Below are 22,791 nucleotides of genomic sequence, written 5' to 3'. Positions count from 1 at the left end.
ACAAAGTTCTGTATACCAGCACCCTCCAAAGTCTCCAAAATGCTATCTGGGAATAGTTAGGTAATTAGAATGGAATATTCATTATTTTATGCCACAAACATACTGTTTCTCCTGTTTTTTTGAGATATATCATTGTTTGAGCTACAATCCTGGGAGACTAGCCCCTCCCTCCCCTTCCTTCCTTCCTTCCTTCCTTCCTTCCTTCCTTCCTTCCTTCCTTCCTTCCTTCCTTCCTTCCTCCCTCCCTCCCTCCCTCCCTCGACGGAGTCTCACTCTGTCACCCAGGCTGGAGTGCAGTGGCGTGCTCTCGGCTCCCTGCAAGCTCTGCCTCCCGGGTTCACGCCATTCTCCTACCTCAGCCTCCCGAGTAGCTGGGACTACAGGCACTCGCCACCACACCTGGATAATTTTTTGTATTTTTAGTAGAGACGGGGTTTCACCATGTTAGCCAGGATGGTCTTGATCTCCTGACCTGGTGATCCACCCGCCTCAGCCTCCCAAAGTCTTGGGATTACAGGCGTGAGCCACTGCGCCCAGCTGAGACCAGCTCTTTCATGTACTGTATTCCTTTCCAGTACAAGAAGCTACCAACCAACTAATCAACCCACCAATCCACCCACCCCAAGTGTGATAGCTTGATTTGATAGCCTTCTTTCGAATGCCCCTCACTTAGTGCATTGTCTTCCTAGGTATCCTGAGAGAAGGAACATACCACCTGATAACTGCTGGAAAGTAAGATTGTTTTCAGAAAGATGGTTGTTAATAACCATAAAATCATAGAATTAGAAGAAATGGTATAATAATCTAACTTCATTTTATAAATGAGGCTCAGAGAGGGGCATGACTTTTTACGCAATGAATGTCCTGGATTCACATATGGAACTTTTATACTATACTATTATACTGCCTCCTTTGAGTCTTTGCAGAGAAACAGTGCCTAATCAGGTTTATAAAGTCAAAGGGACTCTGTAGTAGATCATAGCAGTGGTTTCTTACCCACAATGATGGCTTTTCTGGCTCAGTTTGGAGTGAGTGGTGGGCATAGCAGAGCTGAGCATAACCTCAGCATCAAGCATCTCCTCTTCACTGGCTCTGATGAGGAAAAGTCCAGCTGAGGGCATTATATGTGGTTTATCGCCCTTCCTTCATTCCCGGAGACCCTAGAGGCTTTTGTCAGAATTTGCTGAGAGGTTTAACATGCGAATCAGTGTTAAATCTGTTTTCTCTCAGGGATTACTGTAAAGCCCTGTGTTTCTCCCCATGTGGTCTCAGTGGCTTACCCAAGTTTCCCTGGAGTGCATTCTCTTTCCAGCACTGGGGGCTCACCTAGAATTCAGTATATTAGCTTGTATATATATATATTATTAATTCTAGTATATTGGCTAGAATTAGGGAAGCAGAGGAGCCAGTGGAATTACAGGAATTACAGACACATTGCAGGAGGCTTCTATTGCAAAGAGATTGCATTCCATTAAGGAATCATCCTCCATGGGAATCAGTGAAATAAATGGTAGTTTTGCCTATGACTCTAATTCTGAAACTGAGACATATTGATGAACACATCTTTTCTCTGTAGCTTAAATGAAGTGCTTTAACATAGAGGAACAGAACACTATATTCTATTGGTCACTTAAAAATTAAATTCACTAAATTTTCTTGAAGTCTTTCACTGTAAAGACCACATGGTTGGTATTGGGAAAGAGCTGCCTTGAGTGACCTTGATGATGTGTAATTAATGTGCAAGGAATTCCAAAATTGTTTATGTAGAGAAGTCATTTAATCGACAAATTTAGTCAAATTGTCAGTTTCCACTCATTTCACTTTCTAACAGTGGAGAATTTGAAACTAGTGCAAATTAGAAATAGATTTAGCTTCAGTTTAAAAAAAAAAAAATTGGCCTTTTGTTTTTCTCCTGAAAAATTGGGATTTCTTCCTTGGATCCTCTTAATCTACTTCTTCAAAGATGCCTCCTAGGGAAAGTTGACAATGATGAGCAAGGAGAATATCTTCATTGATGGCTACTGGGGCAGCTTGTAAGTGAAATTGAGATTCAGTGAAAGTCTGTTCTAGGAGTTCTCAAATTTTAATGTGCATATGAATCACCTGGACATCTTGTTAAATTGCAGTGTCTGATTCAGCAGGTTGGGACCTGAGAGAGTGATTTTCTAACAAGCACTTAGGTAATGCTGACCTTGCTGGTTCACAGGACACGTGAATAGCAATGGTGTAGGCCAGTCATTAGAAACACCTGGGGGGCTGTTTAACACTTTCTTGGCTAGAGTCACACAGTAAAAAAGAAAAAACCTCCTGATATCCAGATATTATGGCAGACAAATTAAATAAAAATCTTTGGATCGAGCTCCTGCATCAGTATTTTCTATATTTAGTGCTATGGTTTGGAGTTTTGTCCCCTCCAAATCATATGCTGAAATATGTTTAAGGTGGGGTGTAGTGGGAGTTGTTTGGATCATCGGGGTGGATCCCTCGTGAATGACTTGGTGTCCTCCCTGCAGTAATGAGTGAGTTCTCACTCTATTAGTTCATGGAAGAGCTGGTGATTTAAAGGAGCCTGGCACCTCCTTTCTTGTTCTCTCTGTCACCACCATGTGACACACCTGCTGTACTTTCACTTTTGCTGTAAAAGCTTCCTCAGAAGAAGCTGAATAGATGCTGGTGCCATGCTTGTATAGCCTGCTTAATCATGAGTCAAACAAAACTTTTCTTTATAAATTACCCAGCCTCAGGTACTTTTTTGGTTTGTGATAGGGTCTTGCTCTGTTGCCCAGGCTGAAATGGTACAATACTTGGCTCACTGCAGTCTCGACTTCCTAGGCTCAATTGATCTTCCCACTTCAGCCTCTCAAGTAACTGAGACTACAGGTGTGTGACACCATGCCTGGCTAATATTTTTCATTTTTTGTAGAGACAGACATGTTGCCAAGGCTGATCTCAAACTCTTGGGCTCAAGTGATCCTCCTGCCTCAGCCTACCAAAGTGTTGGGATTACAGAAATGAGCCACCACACCTGGCCTCAGGGTAGTTCTTTTATCAGTTCTGGGAGCCTTATGGAGGAGCCTTTAGTGTTTTCTGGGTAAACAATCATATTATCAGCAAACAGCGACAGTTTAACTTCCTCTTTACTGATTTGGATGCCGTTTATTTTTTCTCTTGTCTGATTGCTCTGGCTAAGACTTCCAGTACTATGTTGAAGAGGAGTGGTGAGAGTGGCCATCCTTATCTTGGTCCAGTTCTTAGAGGGAATGCTTTCAACTTTTCCCCACTCAGTATTATATTGGCTGTGGGTTTGTCATAGATGGATTTTATTATAATGAAGTATGTCCCCTGTATGCCAATTTTGCTGAGAGTTTTAATTATGAAGCAATGCTGGATTTTGTCAAATGCTTTTTCTGCATCTATTGAGATGATCATGTGACTTTTGTTTTTAATTTTGTTTATGTGATGTATCACTTTTATTGACTTGCATATGTTAAACCATCCCTGCATCCCTGGTATGAAACCCACTTGTCATGGTGGATTACCTTTTTGATATGTTGTTGGATTTGGTTAGCTAGTATTTTGTTAAGGATTTTTGCATCTATGTTTATCAGGGATATTGGTCTGTAATTTGCTTTTTTTTGTTATTTTCTTTCCTGGTTTTGGTATTAGGGCAATACTGTCTTCATAGAATGACATAGGGAGGATTCCCTCTTTATCTTGTGGAATGGTATCAGTAGGATTGGTACCTGTTCTTTGAATGTCTGGTAAAACTCAGCTGTGAGTCCCTCTCATCCTGGACTTTCTTTTGTTTGTAATTTTTTGTTACTGTTTAAATCTTGCCGATTGTTATTGGTCTGTTCAAGGTATCTAATTCTTCCTGATTCTAGGTATTCTAGAATTCAAGGTATTCTAATTCTTCCTAAGCTGGGAGGGTTGTATCTTTCCAGAAATTTACCATCTCCCCTAGCTTTTCTAGTTTATGCACATAAAGGTGTTTGTAGTAGCCTTAAATGGTCTTTTGTATTTCTGTGACATCAGTTGTAATATGTCCCATTTCATTTCTAATCAAGCTTATTTGGATTTTCTCTCTTCTTTCCTTGGTTAATCTTGCTAATGGTGTATCAAATTTTATTTACCTTTTCAAAGAACCAGCTTTTTGTTTAATTTATCTTTTCTATTTTTTTTCTGTTTCAAATTCATTTAGTTCTGCTCTGATCTTGGTTATTTCCTTTCTTCTGCTGGATTTGGGTTTGGTTTGTTCTTGTTTCTCTAGTTCCTTGAGGTGTGACCTTAGATTGTCTGTGTTCTTTCAGACTTTTTGATGTAGGCATTTAGGGCTATGAGTTTTCCTCTTAGCACCACCTTTGCTGTATCCAAGATGTTTTGATAGATTGTGTCACTATTGTTGTTCAGTTCTAAGAATTTTAAAATTTCCATCTTGATTTCATTTTGACCCAGTGATCATTCAGGAGCAGCTTATTTAATTTCCATTATTTGTATGGTTTTGAAGGTTCCTTTTGGTGTTGGTTGCCAGTTTTATTTCACTGTGGTCTTAGAGAGTGCTTGATATAATTTCAATTTTCTTAAATTTACTGAGGCTTGTTCTGTGGCCTATCATATGGTCTATCTTGGAGAAAGTTCGATGCACTGATGAATAGAATGTATATTCTACAGTTGTTGGGTAGAATGTTCTGTTAATAACTGTTAGGTCCATTTGTTCCAGAGAATAGTTTAAATCTCTTGTTTCTTTGTTGACTTTCCGTCTTGATGACCTGTGTAGTGCTGTCAGTGGAGTATTGATGTCTCCTACTATTATTGTGTTGCTGTCTATCTCATTTCTTAGGTCTGTTAGTAAGTGTCTCATAAATTTGTGAACCCCAGTGTTAGGTGCATATATATTTAGGATTGTGATATTTTCCTGTTAGACAAGGCCTTTTATCATTATATAATGTCCTCTTTGTCTTGTTTAACTGCTGTTGCTTTAAAGTTTGTTTTGTCTGATACAAGAATAGCTACCCTGCTTGCTTTTTGTGTCCATTTGCATGGAATGTCTTTTTCTACCTCTTTAGCTTCAGTTTAGGTTAGTCACTTGGAGGCAGCAAACAGTTGGTTGATGAATTCTTATCCATTCTGCAGTTGTGTGTCTTTTAAGTGGAGCATTTACATCATTGACATTAACGTTAATATTGAGATGTGAGACGCTATTCCATTCATCATGCTATGTGTTGCCAATACCTTGTTTTTTGTCGTTGTTGTTTTCTAATTGTGTTTTCTTTCCATATACTTTGTGTTCTAAGATACATGTGCAGAATGTGCAGGTTTGTTACATAGGTATACACGTGCCATGGTGGTTTGCTGTACCCATCAACCCATCATCTACATTATGTATTTCTCCTAATGCTATCTCTCCCTTAGCCCCCACCCTCAACAGTCCCCAGTTTGTGATGTTAACTCCCTGTGTCTATGTGTTCTCATTGTTCAGCTCTCACTTATGAATGGGAACATATGGTGTTTGGTTTTCTGTTCCTGTGTTAGTTTGCTGAGAATGATGGTTTCTCAGCTTCATCCATGTCCCTGGGAATGACACAAAGTAATACTTTTTTTGGCTGCATAGTATTCCGTGAGGTATATGTGCCACATTTTCTTTATCCAGTCTATCATTCATGGGCATTTGGGTTGGTTCCAATTCTTTGCTATTGTGAACAGTGCTACAATAAACATATGTGTGCATGTGTCTTTATAGTAGAATGATTTATAATCCTTTGGGTGTATACCCAGTAATGGGATCGCTGGGTCAAATGGTATTTCTGGTTCTAGATCCTTGAGGAATTGCCACACTGTTTTCCACAATGGTTGAACTAATTTACATTTCCATCAACAACATAAAAGCTTTCCTATTTCTCCACATCCTCTCCAGCATCTGTTGTTTCCTGACTTTATAATGATCACCATTCTAACTGGCATGAGATGGTATCTCATTGTGGTTTTGATTTGCATTTCTCTTATGACCAGTGATGATGAGCTTTTTTTCATATGTTTTTTGGCTGCATAAATGTCTTCTTTTGACAAGTGTCTGTTCATATCCTTCACCCACTTTTTGATGGGGTTGTTTGTTTTTCTTCTTGTAAATTTGTTTAAGTTTCTTGTAGATTCTGGATTTTAGCTGTTTGTCAGATGGATATATTGCAAAAATTTTCTCCCATTCCATAGGTTGCCTGTTCACTCTGATGATAGTTTCTTTTGCATCCCAGGTCAACTTTAGACTGCTGTGCTGGCAGTGAGAATTTCAAGCCAGTGGATCTTAGCTTGCTGGGCATCGTGGGGTTGGGATCTGCTAAGCTAGACCACTTGGCTCCCTGGTTTCAGCCCCCTTTCCAGGTGAGTGAAGGGTTCTTCTGACTCGCTGGTGTTACAGGTGTCACTGGGGTATGAAAAATAAAACAAAACAAAACAAATCTCCTGCAGCTAGTTCCGTGTCTTCTCAAATGGGCACCTAGTTTTGTGCTTGAAACCCAGGGCCGTGGTGGTATAGGGAATCTCCTGGCCTGCGGGTGGTGAAAACCATGGGCAAAATGTAGTATCTGGGTCAGAATACCCCGTTCCTCACTGCACAGCCCTCACGGCTTCCCTTGGCTAGGGGAGGGAGTTCCCTGACCCCTTGCACTTCCCAAGTGAGGCAACACCACACCCTGCTTCAGCTCGCCCTCTGTGGGCTGTACCCACTGTCTAACCAGTCCCAATGAGATGAGCTGGGCACCTCAGTTGGAAATGCAGAAATTGCCCACCTTCTGTGTTGATCTTTCTGGGACCTGTAGACTGGAGCTGTTCCTATTTGGCCATCTTGCTAGCCCTCTTTTTTGTTTGTTTTGTTTTATAGCTTCCGTTTTGAGGTGTTTCCAGGATTTGTTTCAAGATTTAGAACTCCTTTTCACAGTTCTTGTAGCCTTGGCGTGGTAGTGGCAAATTCTCTCAGCATTTGTTTGTCTGAAAAAGACTGCATCTTTCCCTCATTTTAGAAGTTTATTTTTGCTGGATACAAAGTTCTTGGCTGATAATTGTTTTAAGGAGGCTGAAGACAGCACAAAACTGGGTGCCCATCCCTTCTAGCTTATAGGATTTCTGCTGATAAATCTGCTGTTAATCTGATAGCTTTTCCTTTATAGGTTACCTGGTGCTGTTGTTTCACAGCTCTTAAGATTCTTTCCTTCATCTTAACTTTAGATAACCTGATGACAATGTGTGTAGGCGATGATCTCTTTGTGATGAATTTCCCAGGCATTCTTTGAGCTTCTTATATTTGGATGTCTAGGTCTCTGGCATGGCCAGGGAAATTTTCCTCCATTATTCCCCAAATATATTTTCCAAACGTTTAGATTTCTCTTCTTCAGGAATGCCGATTATTCTTAGGTTTGGTCATTTAACATAATTGCAGACTTCTTGGAGGCTTTGTTCATATTCTTTTTTCTTTCTTTCTTTTTTTTTTTTTTACTTTTTGAGACAAAGTTTAACTCTTGTTGCCCAGGCTGGAGTGCAATGGCATGATCTTGGCTCACCACCACCTCTGCCTCCTGGGTTGAAGCAATTCTCCTGCCTCAGTCTCCCAAGTAGCTGGAATTACAGGCATGTGACACCACACCCGGCTAATTTTGTGTTTTTAGTAGAGATGGGGTTTCTCCATGTTGGTCAGGCTGGTCTTGAACTTCTGATCTCAGGTAATTCACCCGCCTTGGCCTCCCAAAATGCTGGGATTACAGGCATAAGCCACCATGCCCAGCCCATATTTTCTTATTCTTTGTCTTTGTTACATTAGGTTAATTCAGAAACCTTGTCTTTGAGCTCTGAAGTCCTTTCTTCTGCTTGTTCAATTCTATTGGTGAGATTTTCCAGTGCATTTTGCATTTATATAAGTGTGTCCATTGTTTCCTGAAGTTTTGATTGTTTTTTATTTATGCTATCTATTTCATTGAAAATTTCTCCCCTCATTTCTTGCATCCTTTTTTTTGACTTTCTTAAATTGGGCTTCACCTTTCTTTGGTGCCTCCTTGATTAGCTTAATAACTACTTCTGAATTCTTTTTCAGGTAAATCAGGGATTTCTTCTTGTTTGGATCCATTGATGGTGAGCTGGTATATGTTGGGGGTGTTAAAAAAACCTTGTTGAGTCATAGTAACAGAGTTGGCTTTCTGGGTTCCCTCTCATTTGGGTAGGCTCTGTCAAGAAAAGGTCTAGGGCTCCAGGCTGTTGTTCAGATTCTTTTGTCCCATGGATGTTTCCTTGACGTAGTACTCTCCTTCTTTTCCTAGGGATGTGACTTCCTGAGATGTGAGCTGTAGTGATCGTTATCTCTCTTCTGGATCTAGCCACCTAGCATGTCTAGCATGCTCTGGGCTGGTACTGGGGGTTGTCTGCACAGAGTCCTGTGATGTGAACCATCTGTGGGTCTCTCAGCCATAGATACCAGCACCTGCCCTGGTGGCAGGGGTGGGGGAAAAAGGGATGCTGAGGGTCCTTAGCTTTGGCTGTTTAATGCACTATTTTTGTGCTGATTGGCCTCTTGCCGGGAGGTGGTGCTTTCAAAGAGCATCAGCTGTGGTAGTACGGGGAGGAACAGGTGGTGGGTGGGGCCCCAGAACTCCCAAGAGTATATGCCCTTTATTTTCAGCTACCAGGGTGGGTAGGGAAAGACCATTAGGTGGGGACAGGGCTAGGCGTATCTGAGCTCAGACTCTCCTCAGGCGGGTCTTGATGCAGCTGCTGTGGGGGTTGGTGGTGTGGTTCCCAGGTCAATGGAGTTATGTTCCTAGGATGATTATGGCTGCCTCTACTGTGTCATGCAGGTGTCAGCGAAGTGGGGGAAAGCCGGTAGTCACAGGCCTCACCCAGCTCCCATGCAATTGAAAAGGCTGGCCTTACTCCCACCATGCTCCTTCCCCCAATAACACCGAGTCTGTTTCCAGGCAGTGGGCAAGCAGGGCTGAGAGCTTACCTCAGCCTACCTGCCTTCCAGCTGAGAAAGCAAGTAGAGCTGTGGAGTCTGCACACCGGATTCACACCCTCCCTTGAGTTCTGGGCAGGAGACTTCTTAATTAGTTTAAATTGTTACAAAGTTCATCTGGAGGTTTCCTTATGTGGCCCTTCCCTAGTGCATGCGCAGCCCTCTCTGAGGACCCCTGTGAAATAAGGCAGAAATGGCTTGCTAGGGGACCCAGTAAGCACACAGGGCTTTTCCTGCATCTTCCTCTACTGCTGTATTTCACTCGGCTCTCTAAATTGACTCAGCTGCAGGTAAGGTCAGTATCTTCTCCCATGATCTAGACCTTCAGGTTCCACAGTGAGCGTTTGTTTTCAGGAGTGGACAATTCCCCTTTCCCACTTCCACAGCTTGGGCACTCACAATGTTTGGGGTGTCTCCTGGACCCTGCAGGAGCAATCCACTTCTTTCAGAGTGTCTGTGGATTCTCTTAGCTTTCCTGATTTATTCCTGCAGTTGTTCTGAAGCAAAAGTTCATGATTAGAGCCTCCACACGCTGCTCTGTCTGTCCGAGTGGGAGCTGCAATCTAGTCCTGCTTCCTGTCCGCCATGATCTCTCCAGCATAATGCTTTTGAAGTTTATCTGTGTTGTATTGTGTATCAGTACTTAATTCCTTTTCTGTGACTGAATAATATTACATCGTTTGGATATATCACATTTTACAATACGTCCATCAGTTGACGGATGTTTGTGTTCTTTTGGCTATTGTGAATAGTACTGCTATGAACATTCATCTATAGGTTTTTATTCGAACATCTGGTTTTAATTATATTGGGTATATATTTAGGAGTGGAATTGCTAAGTCTTAGGGTAATTCTATTTTTAACTTATTTAGAAACTGACAAACTATTTTTTAAAGTGGCTGCATCATTTTACATTCCCTCCAATAATACATGAGAGTTCTAATTTTTCATATTCTCATCAACACTTGTTATTTTCAGCTTTTTAGAAAAATTATAACTATTCTAGTGGATATGAAGTGGTACCTCACTGTGGTTTTGATTTGCATTTCCCTAATAACTAATGTTATTGAGCATCTATGTACTTTTTGACCATCTGTATGGCTTCTGTGGAGAAATGTCTACATAAGTCCTTTGCCTATTTTAAAATTGGGTTATCTTTTTGTTGTTGAGTTGTAAGAATGCTTTATATATTCTGGACACCAGACACTTATCAGATATATGACTTGCAAGTATGTTTTCCCATTCCATAGGTTGCCTTTTCACTCTGTTGATAGTGTCTTTTGATGCACAAAATATTTAAAATGTTGATGAAGTCTATTGATTGATTGACTGATTGAGACAGGGTCTTGCTCTGTCACCCAGGCTGGAGTTGGCACCATCATAGCTCACTGAAGCCTGGAACTCCTGAGCTCAAGGGATCCTCCTACCTTAGTCTCCTGAGAAGCTGGGACTACAGGCACATGTGCTTGGCTAATTTTTAAATTTTCTTATAGAGACAGGGTCCTGCTTTGCTTCTCAGGCTGGTCTTGAGTGCCTGTCTTCAAGTGATCCTCATGCCTCAGCATCCCAAAGTGCTGGGATTAAAGGCATGAGCCTGGCTCACTTATCTATTTTTGAATTTGATTTCTTGCACTTTTCATCTTATACCTAAAGAACCATTGACTAATTCAAGGATACAAAGGTTTAAATGTATGTTTTCTTCTAAGAGTTTTATAACTTTAGCACTTATATTTAGGTATTTGATTAATGTTGAGTTATTTTTTATATGGGATGAAATAAGAGTCCAATTTCATTCTTTTGCACATGATATCCAGTTGTCCCAGCACCATTTGTTAAAGAGACTATTCTTTCTTCATTGAATGATCTTGGCGCCTTTGTTAAAAGTTAATTGACCACAGATATACAGGTTTATTTCTAAACTTCCAATTATATTCTGTTGATCTATATGTCTATTTTATGCCAATACCACACTGCCTTGATTCCTATAGCTTTGTAGTAAGTCTTGAAATCAGAAAGTATGAGTCCTTTCACTCTGTTCTTTTTCCAGATTGTTTTGGCTATTTTGGGTCTTTTGAGATTCCCCGTAAGTTTTAATATTGACTTTTGCATTTCTGTGAAAAAGCCCATTGGAATTTTGATATAGATTGTATGGAATTTGTAAATAACTTTGAGAAGTATTGTCATCTTAATGATGTTATGCATTCCAATCCATGAACATGAGATGTTTATGCATTTACTTGTCTTAAATCTATTTCACAATGTTTTGTAGTTTTTAATGTATAAGTCTGATACCACTTTAATTAAATTAATTCCTAAGCATTTAGCTATTTTTGATGCTATTAGAAATGCATTTGGCTTTTATTTTTTTTAGATGGAATCTCACTCTTTTACCCAGGCTGGATTGTAGTGGCATGATCATGGCTCACTGCAACATCTGCCTCCTGGGTTCAAGTAATTCTCCTGCCTCAGCCTCCTGAGTAGCTGGGACTATGGGTTCTTGCCACCACACCCAGCTAAGTTTGTTTTTTTTTTTTTTTTTTTTTTTTTTAGTAGAGACAGGGTTTCACTATGTTGGCCAGGCTGGTCTTGAACTCCTGACCTCAAGTGACCCACCTGCTTAAGTTTACCAAAGTGCTGGGATTACAGGTGTGAGCCACTGTGTGCAGCCATGAATTTGGCTTCTTAATTTCCTCTTCTGATTATTGACTTAGTGTAATTAATGTGGTATATTGATGAATTATTTTCTTATATTGAGCTACCCTTTCATTCTTAGGATAAATCTTCATTAGTCATGGTATTTCATTCTTTAAATATACTGCTGGGTTTGACTTGCTAGTATTTTGTTGAGGAATTTTGCACCTATATTTACTGGAGATATGGATTTGCAGTTTCCTTTTCTTGTTATCGCTTTGGTTTATAATGCTGTCTTATAAAATGAGTTAGAATGTGTTCATTTTTTTTTGTTTTTGTTTTTGGAAGAGTTTGAGAAGAACTGATGTTAGTTCTTTTTAAATATTTGGTAGAATATGCCAGTGAAGTAGTATGGTCCTGTTTTTTTTTTTTTGTTGTTGTTGGGTGGTTTTTGATTATTGATTACAATTTTTCACTTGTTACAGATCTATTCAGATTTCCTATGTATTTTTTGAGTCAGTTTTGGTAGTGCCCTTATGCATCTTATTTTAGGTTATCTAATTTGTTGACATATAATTGCTCATAGTATTCTCTTATAATCCCATTTATATGTAAGAACAGTATTAATGTCCCTAGTGTCATTTCTGGCTTGCTAGAATTCTTGGTTGACATTTTTGTTTTCTTTTAGCACTCTAATATGTCATTCCACTGCCTTCTGGTCTCCATGGTTTCTGATGAGAAATTGGCTGTTAATCTTATCTAGAATCCCTTGTTGATAGTCACTTCTCTTTTGCTACTTTCTAAATCTCTTAAGCTTATTTATGTGATGCTTATTGAGCTTCTTGGATATATAGTTTCATGTCTTTCATCAACCTTAGGAAGTTTTTCTTTTTGTTTTCTGTTTTGTTTTGTTTTGTTTTGTTTTGCCAGGGTCTTGCTCCGTTGCCAGACTGGAGTGCAGTGGCACAATCATGGCTGACTGCAACCTCCACCTCCAGGGTTCAAGTGATTCTTCTGCCTCAGCCTCCCAAGTTGCTGGGACTACAGGCATGCGCCACCACACCTGACTAATTTTTGTATTTTTAGTAGAGACTAGGTTTCACTAAGTTGGCCAGGATGGTGTTGATCTCTTGACCTCATGATCCACCCACCTCGGCCTCTCAAAGTGCTGGGATTACAGGCGTGAGCCACTGCACCCAGCCAACCTTGGGAAGTTTTAAGGTTTTGTTGTTGTTTTTGAGACAGTGTCTCCCTCCATCACCCAGGCTGGAGTACAGTGTTGCAATCTCAGTTCACTGCAACCTCCACCTCCCAGGTTCAAATGATTCTCATGCCTCAACCTCCCAAGTAGCTGGGACTACAGGCATGTGTGCCACCATGTCTGGCTAATATTTTTTGTACTTTTAGTAGAGACAGAGTTTCACAGTTTTGACCAGGCTGGTCTCAAACTCCTGGCCTGAAGTGATCTGCCCACCTCAGCTTCCCAAAGTGTTGGGATTACAGGCATGAGCCACTGCACCTGGCCAACTTAGGGACATTTTTGACCATTATTTCTTCAAATATTCTTTCTGTCTCTTTTCTCTCTCCCCTTCTTCTAGGATTCCTATTATGTGTACAGGGTACAACTGATAGTGTTCCACAGGTTTCCTTAGTTTTACTAAATATGTTTTTCTTTCTGTTCATCAGACTAGATAATCTCAAATAACTTATATTCAAGTTCACTGATTGTTATTTCTCCCTGCTCAAATCTACTGTAGAACCCCTCTAATAAATTTTTCACTTCAGTTATTGTATTGTTTTGCTCCATAATTTCTATTTGATGTCTTCTTATAATTTTTTTTTTTGAGTAGAAGTCTTGCTCTGTTGCCCAGGCTGGAGTGCAGTGGCACAGTCACAGCTCACTGAAACCTCAATCTTCCAGGCTCAAGTGAATCTCCCACCTCAGCCTCCCAGTGAGTAGCTAGGACCACAGTCATATGCCACCATACTTGGCCAATTTTTTAATTTGCAGAGACAAGGTCTCACCATGTTTCCCAGGTTGATCTCAAATTCCTGGGCTCAAGCAGTCCTCCTACCTTGGCCTCCCAAAGTGTTAGGAATATAGGCATGAACCACTACCTGTACTATAATTTTTATTTTCTTCCTGATATTTTCTATTTGGTGAGATTCCCAGAGATAATGTGAAAGCTCTTCACAGTCCTTATTTCTCAAAATAACTCACTCCCCAGGTTTTCCTCTAGGCTTTTAAGTGAATCTATTGTTTATATCAATTGATATCTTTGCTTCCAGGAAGCAGTGGGTAGTTTATTTGCCTTTTAATGTTTTTGAGGAATGCTCTCCTTCTAGCTCTTTCTTTGCCATGAGAGAGTTCCAACTTAGGTGAAATAAAGGCAAGCCCTCTGTAGTAATTTTTCAGGGAGCTCCTAGACAAGTCAAAAGAGACAAACAACTTCTGAGAACAAGGAACCCATACTGGGAACATGGCCTGCCATCTTCAAGATGACTGCTGAGCTGAGGAGGAGGGGATATGGCAAGGGTAAATTAAAATGCCACAGAGTTCTACCATGTTTTAGTCACCTTTTACTTGATGAAGGATTCACTTGATTTCTGTACATCTTTGACTATTTTCTAGAGTTCTGATAAAGCGGATTTGGACAGTTTTTGACATTTTCCTCCATGTTTCTGTAGAGGAATGGGTCTTTGGAATTTCCTACTGTACTATTTTCAGTTATATACATACATAAGTGGCAAAGATAAAGAAAAGCACGAGATAATTGAGACAAATACTTTGGTACATAGCAAGATGGATATAGTTGGGGAGCTATTCAAAGGGGGTGTCTAAAGTGCTGGTAATATTCCTTTTTTTTTTTTTTACTTGGGTAAAGAAGGGCATAGGCATTTCTAAATTTTATATTCTTTAAACTTGCACGTATATATTATATGGACTTCTGTATGCATGGTATATTACATAATTTTTAAAAAGGATTTATTATAAATTTAGTGTGTCTTTAACAAGACCCTTCATAGAACTTTTTAAAAAATACCTTGAACTTACGTTAAAAAAAACCGCTCTAAAATGTGTGTCTGGTAATAGGGGAATAATTAAACAAGTTACAGTTTATTCATACATCGGGGCAATATTCAACTATGCATATCTATTTGACCTTATAAAAGGTTGCAACATTTTAAGAGAAGAAAAATGCAGCCATGGAATACTTTCTATATTATAATCTATTAAAGAAAAAGAAAACAATTACATATGTGTGCATTTGCATGCTTGTCTATGCATAGAAATTTAGATTAGTAGTAAACTGTTATCTGCAGGAAGTGGGATTATGAAAAGAGAGAGGGTGGACACTTTTACCTTTAACTTTATACGTTGTGTCTTTGTTCTCATTGATTTCAAAGAACATCTTTATTTCTGCCTTCATTTTGTTATTTCCCAGTAGTCATTCAGGAGCAGGTTGTTCATTTTCCATGTAGTTGTGCAATTTTGAGTGAGTTTCTTAATCCTGAGTTCTAATTTGATTGCACTGTGGTCTGAGAGACAGTTTGTTGTAATTTCTGTTCTTTAACGTTTGCCGAGGAGTGCTTTACTTCCAACTATATGGTCAATTTTGGAATAAGTGCAATGTGGTGCTGAGAAGAATGTATATTCTGTTGATTTGGTGTGGAGAGTTCTGTAGATGTCTATTAGGTCCGCCTGGTGCAGAGCTGAGTTCAAGTCCTGGATATCTTTGTTAACGTTCTGTCTTGTTGATCTGTCTAATATTGACAGTGGGGTGTTAAAGTCTTCCATTATTATTGTGTGGGAGTCTAAGTCTCTTTGTATGTCTCTAAGGACTTGCTTTATGAACCTGGGTGCTCCTGTATTGGGTGTATATATATTTAGGATAGTTAGCTCTTCTTGTTGAACTGATCCCTTTACCATTATGTAATGGCCTTCTTTGTCTCTTTTGATCTTTGTTGGTTTAAAGTCTGTTTTATCAGAGACTAGGATTGCAATGCCTGCTTTTTTTTGTTTTCCATTTGCTTGGCAGATCTTCCTCCATCCCTTTATTTTGAGCCTATGTGTGTCTCTGCACGTGAGATGGGGGTCTCCTGAATACAGCACACTGATGGGTCTTGACTCTTTATCCAATTTTCCAGTCTGTGTCTTTTAATTGGGGCATTTAGCCTATTTACATTTAAGGTTAATATTGTTATGTGTGAATTTGATCCTGTCATTATGATGTTAGTTGGTCATTTTGCCTGTCAGTTGATGTAGTTTATTCCTAGCATTGATGATCTTCACAATTTAGCATGTTTCTACGGTGGCTGGTACCAGTTGTTCCTTACCATGTTTAGTGTTTCCTTCAGGAGCTCTTGAACAAAGACACAATGTACCAGAACCTCTGGGACACATTTAAGGCAGTGTATAGAGGGAAATTTGTAGCACTAAATGACCACAAGAGAAAGCAGGAAAGATCTAAAATCAACACCCTGACATCACAATTAAAAGAACTAGAGAAGCAAGAGCAAGCAAATTCAAAAGCTAGTAGAAGGGAAGAAATAACTAAGATCAGAGCAGAACTGAAGGAGAGAGAGACACAAAAAAACCCTTCAAAAAATCAATGAATCCAGGAGCTGGTTTTTGAAAAGATCAACAGAATTGATAGATCGCTAGCAAGACTAATAAAGAAGAAAAGAGAGAAGAATCAAATAGATGCAATAAAAAAGGTAAAAGGGATAACACTACTGATCCCACAGAAATACAAACTACCATCAGAGAATACTATAAATACCTTTACGCAAATAAACTAGAAAATCCAGAAGAAATGGATAAATTCCTGGACACATACACCCTCCAAAGACGAAACCGAGAAGAAGTCGAATCTCTGAATAGACCAACATCAGGCTCTGAAATTGAGGCAATAATTAATAGCCTACCAACCAAAGAAAGTCCAGGACCAGACGGATTCACAGCTGAATTCTACCAGAGGTACAAAGAGGAGCTGGTACCATTCCTTCTGAAACTATTCCAATCAACAGAAAAAGAGGGAATCCTCCCTAACTCATTTTATGAGGCCAGCATCATCCTGATACCAAAACCTGGCAGAGACACATCAATAAAAGAATTTTAGACCAATATCCCTGATGAACATCAATGTGAAAATCCTCAATAAAATACTGGCAAATCAAATCCAGAAGCACATCAAAAAACTTATCCACCATGATCAAGTCGGCTTCATCCTTGGGATGCAAGGCTGGTTCACCATACACAAGTCAATAAACATAATCCATCCTATAAACAGAACCAATGACAAAAACCACATGATTATCTCAATAGATGCAGAAACGGACTTCAACAAAATTCAACTCCCCTTCATGCTAAAAACTCTCAATAAACTAGGTATTGATGTAACATATCCAAAAATAATAAGACCTATTTATGACAAGCCCACAGCCAATATCATACTGAATGGGCAAAAACTGGAGGCATTCCCTTTGAAAAGTGGCACAAGGCAGGGATACCCTCTCTCATCAATCCTATTCAACATAGTATTGGAAGTTCTGGCCAGGGCAATCAGGCAAGAGAAAGAAATAAAGGGTATTCAGTTAGGAAAAGAGGAAGTCAAATTGTCCCTGTTTGCAGATGACATGATTGTATATTTAGAAAACCCCATCATCTCAGCCCAAAATCTCCTTAAGCTGATAAACAACTTTGGCAAAGTCTCAGGAAACAAAATCAATGTGCAAAAATGACAAGCATTCCTATACACCAATAACAGACAAACAGAGAGCCAAATCATGAGTGAACTCCCATTCACAATTGCTACAAAGAGAATAAAATACCTAGGAATCCAACTTACAAGGGATGTGAAGGACCACTTCAAGGAGAGCTAAAAACCACTGCTCAGTGAAGTAAAAGAGAACACAAACAAATGGAAGAACATTCCATGCTCATGGATAGGAAGAATCAATATCGTGAAGATGGCCATACTGCCCAAGGTAATTTATAGATGCAATGCCATCGCTATCAAGCTACCAATGACTTTCTTCACAGAATTGGAAAAAAACTACTTTAAAGTTTATATGGAACCAAAAAAGAGCCCACATTGCCAAGACAATCCCAAGCAAAAAGAACAAAGCTGGAGACATCACCCTATCTGACTTCAAACTATACTACAAGGCTACAGTAACCAAAACAGCATGGTACTGGTACCAAAACAGAGATATAGACTAATGGAACAGAACAGAGTCCTCAGAAATAACACCACACATCTACAACCATCTGATCTTTGACAAACCTGACAAAAACAAGAAATGGGGAAAGGATTCCCTATTTAATAAATGGTGCTGGGGAAACTGGCTAGCCATAAGTAGAAAGCTGAAACTGGATCCTTTCCTCACTCCTTATACGAAAATTAATTCAAGATGGATTAGAGACTTAAATGTTAGACCTAAAACCATAAAAACCCTAGAAGAAAACCTAGTTAATACCATTGAGGACATAGGCATGGGCAAGGACTTCATGTCTAAAACACCAAAAGCAATGGCAACAAAAACCAAAATAGACAAATGAGATCTAAGTAAACTAAAGAGCTTCTGCACAGCAAAAGAAACTACCATCAGAGTGAATAGGCAACCTACAGAATGGGAGAGAATTTTTGCAATATACCCATCTGATAAAGGACTAATATCCAGAATCTACAAAGAACTTAAACAAATTTACAAGAAAAAAACAACCCCATCAGAAAGTGGGTAAAGGATATGAACAGACACTTCTTGAAAGAAGACATTTATGCAGCCAACAGACACACGAAAAAATGCTCACCATCACTGGTCATCAGAAAAATGCAAATCAAAACCACAACGAGATACCATCTCACACCAGTTAGAATGGTGATCATCAACAAGTTGGGAAACAACAGATGCTGGAGAGGATGTGGAGAAATAGGAACGCTTTTACACTGTTGGTGGGAGTGCAAACTAGTTCAACCATTGTGGAGGACAGTGTGACGATTCCTCAAGGATCTAGAACTAGAAATATCATTTGACCCAGTCATCCCATTACTGAGGATATACCCAAAGGATTATAAATCATGCTACTATAAAGACACATGCACATGTATGTTTATTGCAGCACTATTCACAATAGCAAAGACTTGGAACCAACCCAAACGACCATCAATGATAGACTGGATTAAGAAAATGTGGCACATATACACCATGGAGTACTATGCAGCCATAAAGAAGGATGAGTTCATGTCCTTTGCAGGGACATAGATGAAGCTGGAAACCATCAATTTCAACAAAGTATCACAAGGACAGAAAACCAAACACCACATGTTCTCACTCATAGGGGCGAATTGAACAATGAGCTTGGATAAAGGGGAACATCACATACTGGGGTCTGTCATGGGGTCATGGTCAGGGGGAGGGATAGCATTAGAAGAAATACCTAATATAAATGACGAGTTGATGGGTGCAGCAAACCAACATGGCACATGTATACCTATGTGACAAACCTGCACGTTGTGCACATGTACCCTAGAACTTAAAGTAAAAAAACCCACAACTTTATACTCATCTTTATTGTTTGAAAATTGTATGAGAAGCTTGTATTATTTTATAATAGAAATAAATATCAAAATATAGGTTTGAAAACAGACAAGTTCTATAAATATTAAAAAATCTAATCAATTCATGGTTTTGTGACTAAAATATGTTTAATTCTAAAGAGAATTGATTAAAGAACTAGCTCATTATCCAATTCCACAAGCTGTTTCTTTCCCTGCATGCTTACTCTTACTATGAATCGGGTTTATGCTAGTTGCTGGGGATAAAAAGATAAGACACTGTTCTTATCTTCAAAAGCCTAATTGCTTAGGGGAAGAGACCCTGACACAAAACAGAGCTCATAGTCTTTAGGTACAATAATTGGAATATGAGCTTGTATATTCTAGATATATCAAGAAGAGAAATGCAGTCTAGCTTTGGGATGTGAGAATAGTCTTCAGATAGAAGTCATGTCCGAGCTGAATATTAGCAAAAGAATAGGTGTTTGACAGGTGACGCTACATATTTGACATCTAATAAGTTGCAGTAGGAGGATACTTTGAGTTATTGAGAGTAATACAGAGTATTTTCTGCCCCTTTTCAACTAATGAGTTCAGCTGAGCCACTGAAATATTAGGGCTGACTTAAGGCAAAACTGTGATTGGTAGTTCAAGCTTATCTTTAATACCATCCTAAGCAGATTTTCTAATTCGTTTTCCCATTCTTTTTAGGCCCTTCTACCAACCTTGAAGCATAGTGTTTTCCAGTTGCCCAAGGAGGCTTTCCAGGAGAGTTCCTTGGTCTTTCAGGTAGAAACTTTCTTCCTCTCTTAGGCTACCACAACATTTAAGCCTTTGTAGCTACAACTATTTTATTGAATGATTTGTACTTGGTAGGACATAAACATAAAGGAACTTAATTTTCCCCCACCAAGTCTATTGTAAACACTTTCTGATGTCTGATTTATTTCCACCTATGGATACTGTCTTGGGTGTATGATAGCTTTTATAACTACTTTTAGTTTTAACATATGACCTCTTATCCCGGCATTAGAGAGTCTAGCACATTTGTTTCTCAGTATACATGAGGGATTGGTTCCAGGACCTCCTGTGGATACCATAATCCACAAACTCAAGTTCCTTATATAGAATGGTAGAGTATTTGCAAGAACACTTTATTGTACATCCTCCCTTATACTTTTTTTATTTTTTATTTTTTTTTAGAGACAGGGTCTGTTGCCAGGGCTGGAGTGCAGTGGCACAATCATAGCTCACTGTAACCTCCTCCCATATACTTTAAATCATCTCTAAGTTACTTAAAATTCCAATGCAATGTAAATCACTGTTATACTGTATTATTTAGGGAACAATGACAAGAAAAAAAGTCTGTACATCCTCAGTAAAGATGCATTTTTACCCAAATATTTTCAATCTGAGGTTGGTTGAATCCATGGATATGGAATCCATAGATGACTGAAGGCACATTGTATAGTCTAAAACTAAACTTTTATTTTTTAATCCAAATTAAAGCTCATTCCTCTAAACTGGATCTGATTTAGGCTTGATCTGCTTGTTTCCCTCTGACTCTCATTTCTCTTTTTCTACATTACTCTGCTGACTCCAGTTACTCTAGGTTTAGGGTGGGAAAGAAGTAAAGGCAGAAAGTTTTTTTCCTGATTTAGATATTGTTGCCTTATAGGTTTAACAATTGTCTAAATGTTGTTTTTCTTTTTCATGAACCATTTTCTTTTTCTGAGGTGGTCTGTCTAAACTGCAGGTTCTCTGATGTGGGCAATGCTTCACTGGCTGGCTCCATATGACTTCTTTTAACCCTGGATTTGGGCGACCTACTCTGTATAGACTTTTGAAATGGCCTTACTTTTCCAAGTAGCACTTTTGGGTAGGGTTCCTTTTAAGACAGCAAGAAGGTTACTTTCCATAGGGTCTAACTAGGTCAAATATGGGTATTCTATATTTGTTCTGTTATGAGTGGGAGTTTAGTTTGTTCTTGCTACAGCCCATCTCCTTTTACTCCCTCTGAGTCATCGCTTTCACAGTCTTTACATTTTTTCCAGGTTCAAATCAAGGACAGTCAAGATGCCCCTCAAATTTCAGGGGACAAAGTCAAGCCTTCTAAGTGGCTCTTTTGATGTGACCCTCACTTCACTTAGCTGGATTTCACACTAATGACTCTTTCTAAATCTAACTTCCAGCCTCCCCTTGTACACTGTTGATGAGGATGATGAACTAAGAATTGTGAAACTGAATTTACAATCTCTAAGTGTATCTTAGTTTACATAATGATGTGTTACCAAAAATCCAGGTCAACAGGAATATTGTGTTTTTTAAAAGAAGTGATAGACAACTATGTAAGCAAACCATCAATTGGATTCATATGTCTTAATAAAATTGTGTGGATGGAGACTGCATACCAAAGTAAAAACCTTTCTGGAAATAGATATTAAGATTTTTAAGTGTTATTTTTACCATATGTTGGGGCCAACCTCCCATGGAACACATTTCTGAAATCAGAAGCTCATCAAAATATGATCAGATACATAAAGAGTTTTGCTTGTACAAAAGGATTGTGATGACCATGAATAAAATCAAGTCAGTTTGTGTTAAAAGAAGAGGATTATTCTTCCAATCACATAAAGAGTCGTTGGGTTATAAAAAACCCTATTCATGAGCTCTGGATAATTCTCTTCCACAGAAGACATGATGGAGGGCATATTTCATGTCCTTGTTGCGTAGGCTGTAGATGAGGGGGTTTAAGACAGGTGTTACCACTGAATATATCAGTGTGATGATCTTATGCATAGCAACTGAGTTGCCAGGTGTGGGACTCACATACATCATCATTATGGTTCCATAGAACAGAGACACCACAACCAAGTGTGATCCACAGGTAGAGAAGGCCTTTTGCCATCCAGCTGAAGAAGGAACCTGAAGCACAGTTCTGAGCACCAAGGTATAGGACCCAAGGATATACACCATGGTGAGGATGATGAAAAGAGAACTCAGAGAATGGAACACATGCCCTATGGTGTGAGTAGGGGCACAGGACAATGCCATCAGTGGGTCCACATCACACAGAAAATGATCAATGATGTTGGGACCACAGAAAGGTAGTTGAGAAATGAAGAAAATGGAAATTGAATGTCCAAGGAAACCAATGAGCCTACAAAGAGACACCAAGATGCCGCAGAGCTGGTCAGTCATAATGGAGGGATAGTGCAGTGGGTGGCAGATGGCCAGGTACCGATCATAAGCCATGACACAGAGGAAGAAGCATTCAGTTGTGCCCAGGGAAAAGAAGAAGTAGAACTGAGTGAAGCATCCAGAGAAGGATATGGTCTTAGTTTTGGAAAAAAAAATTACCAGCATGTTGGGGACTGTGCAGGTCACATACCAGATCTCTAGGAAGGAGAAGTTGGCTAGGAGCATGTACATAGGGGTATGGAGTCGATGGTCCCACCTCACTGCACAGATGATGGCCATATTCCCAGTCAGAGTCAAGATGTAGACCAACAAAATCATTGAGAAAAAGATGATCCGAATTTTCCAGGGACCAGGAAAGCCCAGCAAGACAAACTGTGTCACAGTAGATATCTGTGAGCTATTCAT

The 22,791-nt window shown here is 39.3% G+C and overlaps 1 protein-coding gene across 1 annotated transcript; it reads right to left on the bottom strand.

Moving 5' to 3' along the window:
• Positions 1-21,843: 21,843 nt before the first annotated feature.
• On the bottom strand, positions 21,844-22,791 carry LOC112628359 (olfactory receptor 11H7). Its single transcript, XM_025391122.1, has one exon. The coding sequence runs from the start codon at positions 22,789-22,791 to the stop codon at positions 21,844-21,846; it is 948 nt and encodes a 315-aa protein (XP_025246907.1).

The sequence above is a fragment of the Theropithecus gelada genome, chromosome 7b, assembly GCF_003255815.1.
Source record: "Theropithecus gelada isolate Dixy chromosome 7b, Tgel_1.0, whole genome shotgun sequence".
NCBI classification, from domain to species: Eukaryota; Metazoa; Chordata; class Mammalia; order Primates; family Cercopithecidae; genus Theropithecus; species Theropithecus gelada.
This window is presented reverse-complemented; position numbering and strand designations above follow the sequence as displayed.

What these genes read in the sequence shown, in the direction of transcription:
- LOC112628359 (XM_025391122.1), bottom strand. Translation starts at nt 22,791, where the DNA reads ATGAATAGCTCACAGATATCTACTGTGACACAGTTTGTCTTGCTGGGC.